This window comes from Ipomoea nil, unplaced genomic scaffold (genome assembly GCF_001879475.1).
Source record: "Ipomoea nil cultivar Tokyo-kokei standard unplaced genomic scaffold, Asagao_1.1 scaffold0418, whole genome shotgun sequence".
In the NCBI taxonomy this organism is placed as follows: domain Eukaryota; kingdom Viridiplantae; phylum Streptophyta; class Magnoliopsida; order Solanales; family Convolvulaceae; genus Ipomoea; species Ipomoea nil.
This window is the reverse complement of record NW_017616846.1, coordinates 1,510,416-1,513,574: the sequence shown is the minus strand read 5'-3', so window position 1 is coordinate 1,513,574 and position 3,159 is coordinate 1,510,416. Positions and strand designations below refer to the sequence as shown.

The window sequence follows — 3,159 nt, the reverse complement described above, 5'->3', positions numbered from 1 at the left end:
ACAACACTGGCTTCAACAACAGAAATTTTACCGCTAGGACAACGGTGAAAAACCGTTGTCTATGTGCATTAGTGACTAGGTTTGAAATAATATCCAATACAAGCACCTAGAGTCGAATTCCGCACAGGGTGTACAAAAACTCATATCACTGCACCATTTACCTCCTCTCACAAATTTTTAGGGCGATGTGAGGGGACCTTAGGTTTGGAGTTCACACACACACATATATATATATATATATATAAGTTTGAACCCTAGACATGATATTTAAACTACTTAAACCTTCTTTTAAGTTAATGTTTTTAATTGACTACCTGTTTTTTGAGGCATGCATTAGTATGCATACAATAATGGACTGAATTTGTACATGTCTGAAATTTTAAATTTGAATATTTAATGTCGTCTTAAGAGAAAAAAAAATGGTCCAGGCCACAGTGAGCAGAGCACCTGCATGGTTTCATATTCTTTTATGCGACAATTGAAATCGACCAGTAGTTGTCTATTGACTGATTCATGATTCAATAGAGGAGCTAACCACAGCTTAGTTGGTCACAAGGGTAAATTTTGGGAAGAATGATTCAGTAGAGGACGGAGATTAATCATATTATACATGCACATATTACCCCAAAAAAAAAAATTTCTTATAGCATCCGGTATCCTTCCACAGACTAATTCAGAATCAGCTCAAGCACAGTAGCATAGTTTAACTTGGTTTGGAAGTAGGATAAATTAACAATCAAATACAAATATGCCATCCTGTGTAAATTTGTATGAAAAAACTTGGTAAACATCTAATATATATATATATTATATCCATAGATTATATATATTCTTCCAGAAAGCGATAAATTAGGGTACCTGCATGTATATAGTAGGGAAGAAAAGCAAGCGAAGCCTGCAGATCACTAGAACAGGAATACCAACATGACTATGTCTAAGAAAAGACAGCCTTAATTGATTCACAGAATATGCAACCAAAAAAAAAAAAAAAAAAACATTACACGTACGTACTGTTCTTAGCTTGCACCCATTTTCACCTTATATATATTTAATTTGAGTGGTAGCTGATGAGAAACATAGAATAAGGTAGGTTGTTGAGATTATTGAAGTTGTTTGCTGCAAGAATTGCATCTTATTTGGGTTGATGATGATGATGATGTTGAGCAGTGGTCTGAAAGGAGATGAGAGGTGGTGAGGTCAGCCAACCAGACTTGTTCTCTGATTCTCCTGGCCTTTGCCATTTCTTGATTCGCCAGTTCAAACAAATACTTTGCTTCCTTTCTCCTCTCTTCAGCCATGGCCTTATTCTCCATCGCCACTTTCATCATCTCCTCCGCCTCAAACTTCAGTCTCAGTGCTTCTAACGACGCCTCCTCTTCGTCTTCTTCTTCATCCATGGGGGTTTGGGTACTTGCAGCAAATGGTTTTGATGATGAGTTTGAAGGTGGAAATAACTCCAGTTCTTCAAGCTTCTGATGATGGTGAGAGAAAGTATTATTGATGATCATCATATTATTATTGTCATATTGATGATGGAAGATTCTTGGCTCTAAACTCATCAAATTCAAGTTGATGGCTGATTGCTTTGGAGCTTCTCTTTCTCTGAAACTCTTTGGCGGCTTGCATGAATCTTGATGCTCAATAAAAGTTTCAACCCTAAAATGGAATCATAATAAAGAATTAAAGAATCAATTAACAGAATACATCATGCATAATACAAATCAAAACCCCCCAAAATCTGGTCTTCAAGTTAATTTTGGAAGGGTGGTCAATATATAGATCAGATGAGATGTACCCATAGCTTGATTCCTTAAAAGTTTTCTTGAATCTAGCGAAGCTATTGCTACTGATTCCGAGATGTCTGTGCAGTGGAACATAGTTATCTTCGAAAGTTGTGCTTTTTGGGTTTGGGTTTGTAAGAATTGAATGAAACAAACCTAGAAAAGACGCGACCGCAGTCGCAGGAATGGCCTTTTGTGCCGCAGGTTTTGAGGTGAGCTTTGTAATCGGAGAGGACGGCGTAGGCTTTACCGCACTTCTCGCAAACCCATTCTTTGTGGTCACAGTGCTTACGCCGGAAGTGTTTCTTTATCCCGACCAAATCCCCCAGCGCATGGCTCGGGTCGTGGTGCACGCAGCTCGGCTCCGGGCACACGTACACGCGTTTCCGCGCCACCTCTTGCGGCGGCGAACACGCCGCCGCCTTCTGCGGCTGCCACGGCACCTTGTGCCGCCGCCGGTGCATCTGCAGATTCTGCTCCCGGTGGAAGCTCATGTTGCACGTTTCGCACACGTACCGGTCCGATTCCATTAGCTTCTCAGGGGACAGATATATGACTTGCGCATTAGGATCTGCAAAAAATTTATAGATTATTATCAACCTAACAATTGGAAACAAAACCCAATATTTTTTTAGCCCGGAATCGGAATAAATTATATTAAAAAAGAAAGATTAATTAACCTGGAGTTCCAGCAGGCTTTCTTTTCCTTTTGGTGGTGGTGCAGTCATGGCGGATTTCTTGGGAAAAGAATTTAAGCTTAGAAGAAGAAGAAGATGATGATGATGAGGAGAGATAGATGGAGTGATTGGGTAGCATGGCTTGCAGCTAGTCCTAGTTAAGATATGATAATAATATGTGGTCATACCTGTTAGCTTTTTTATTCTTCTTTTTATATTTTCTCGCAGAGGCCAGCAGGCAATAGGGTTTGGATTTACTTTGTATAAGCTTTTTTTTTTTTTTTTTTTTTTTTTTTTGGGGGGGGGGGGGGGTTTAAATGTATGTATATACTCTTTCCCACTGGGGTGCGGTTGAGTGGAAGAGACTCATCTATCTTTAATCAAAAGTTAAGAATTGGGGTGCGGTTGAGTGGAAGTGACTCATCTATCTTTAATCAAAAGTTAAGAATTTGATCATTGGTTTTAGATATGGAGCAGCCTTAAATCAGGTAAACTAATATAGGTTGTCCATAGCTTGTCAACTCAAACCGAAAAGATCAATAAGTCATTCATATTGAGAGTCGAACTTGTAACCTAGATTGTGATTACATAGCCTAACAATTTGACTAACTTGGATGCGGTGTGACTACTTTAGATCTCATTGTTTAAACAAATTTTATTTGTTTTAAAAGTTTTAAATTATATTTTATGGTAATCGCATT

At 38.7% G+C, this 3,159-nt stretch overlaps 1 protein-coding gene across 1 annotated transcript; it reads right to left on the bottom strand.

The window, feature by feature from the left end:
- Positions 1-832: 832 nt before the first annotated feature.
- On the bottom strand, positions 833-2,662 carry LOC109172505 (protein SHOOT GRAVITROPISM 5-like). Its single transcript, XM_019321659.1, has 3 exons — positions 2,462-2,662; positions 1,938-2,352; positions 833-1,656 (listed from the first exon to the last, which is right to left on the bottom strand). Exons 1-3 carry the CDS (start codon positions 2,595-2,597, stop codon positions 1,101-1,103), a joined length of 1,107 nt encoding a protein of 368 aa, XP_019177204.1. The 5' UTR covers positions 2,598-2,662; the 3' UTR covers positions 833-1,100.
- Positions 2,663-3,159: the final 497 nt, after the last annotated feature.

Coding starts and splice junctions, on each gene's coding strand:
- LOC109172505 (XM_019321659.1), bottom strand. CDS start 2,597: ATGCTACCCAATCACTCCATCTATCTCTCCTCATCATCATCATCTTCT. Junction 2,353..2,461: donor AAAGCCTGCTGGAACTCCAG/GTTAATTAATCT, acceptor AATTTTTTGCAG/ATCCTAATGCGCAAGTCATA. Junction 1,657..1,937: donor TGCGGTCGCGTCTTTTCTAG/GTTTGTTTCATT, acceptor ATTCCATTTTAG/GGTTGAAACTTTTATTGAGC.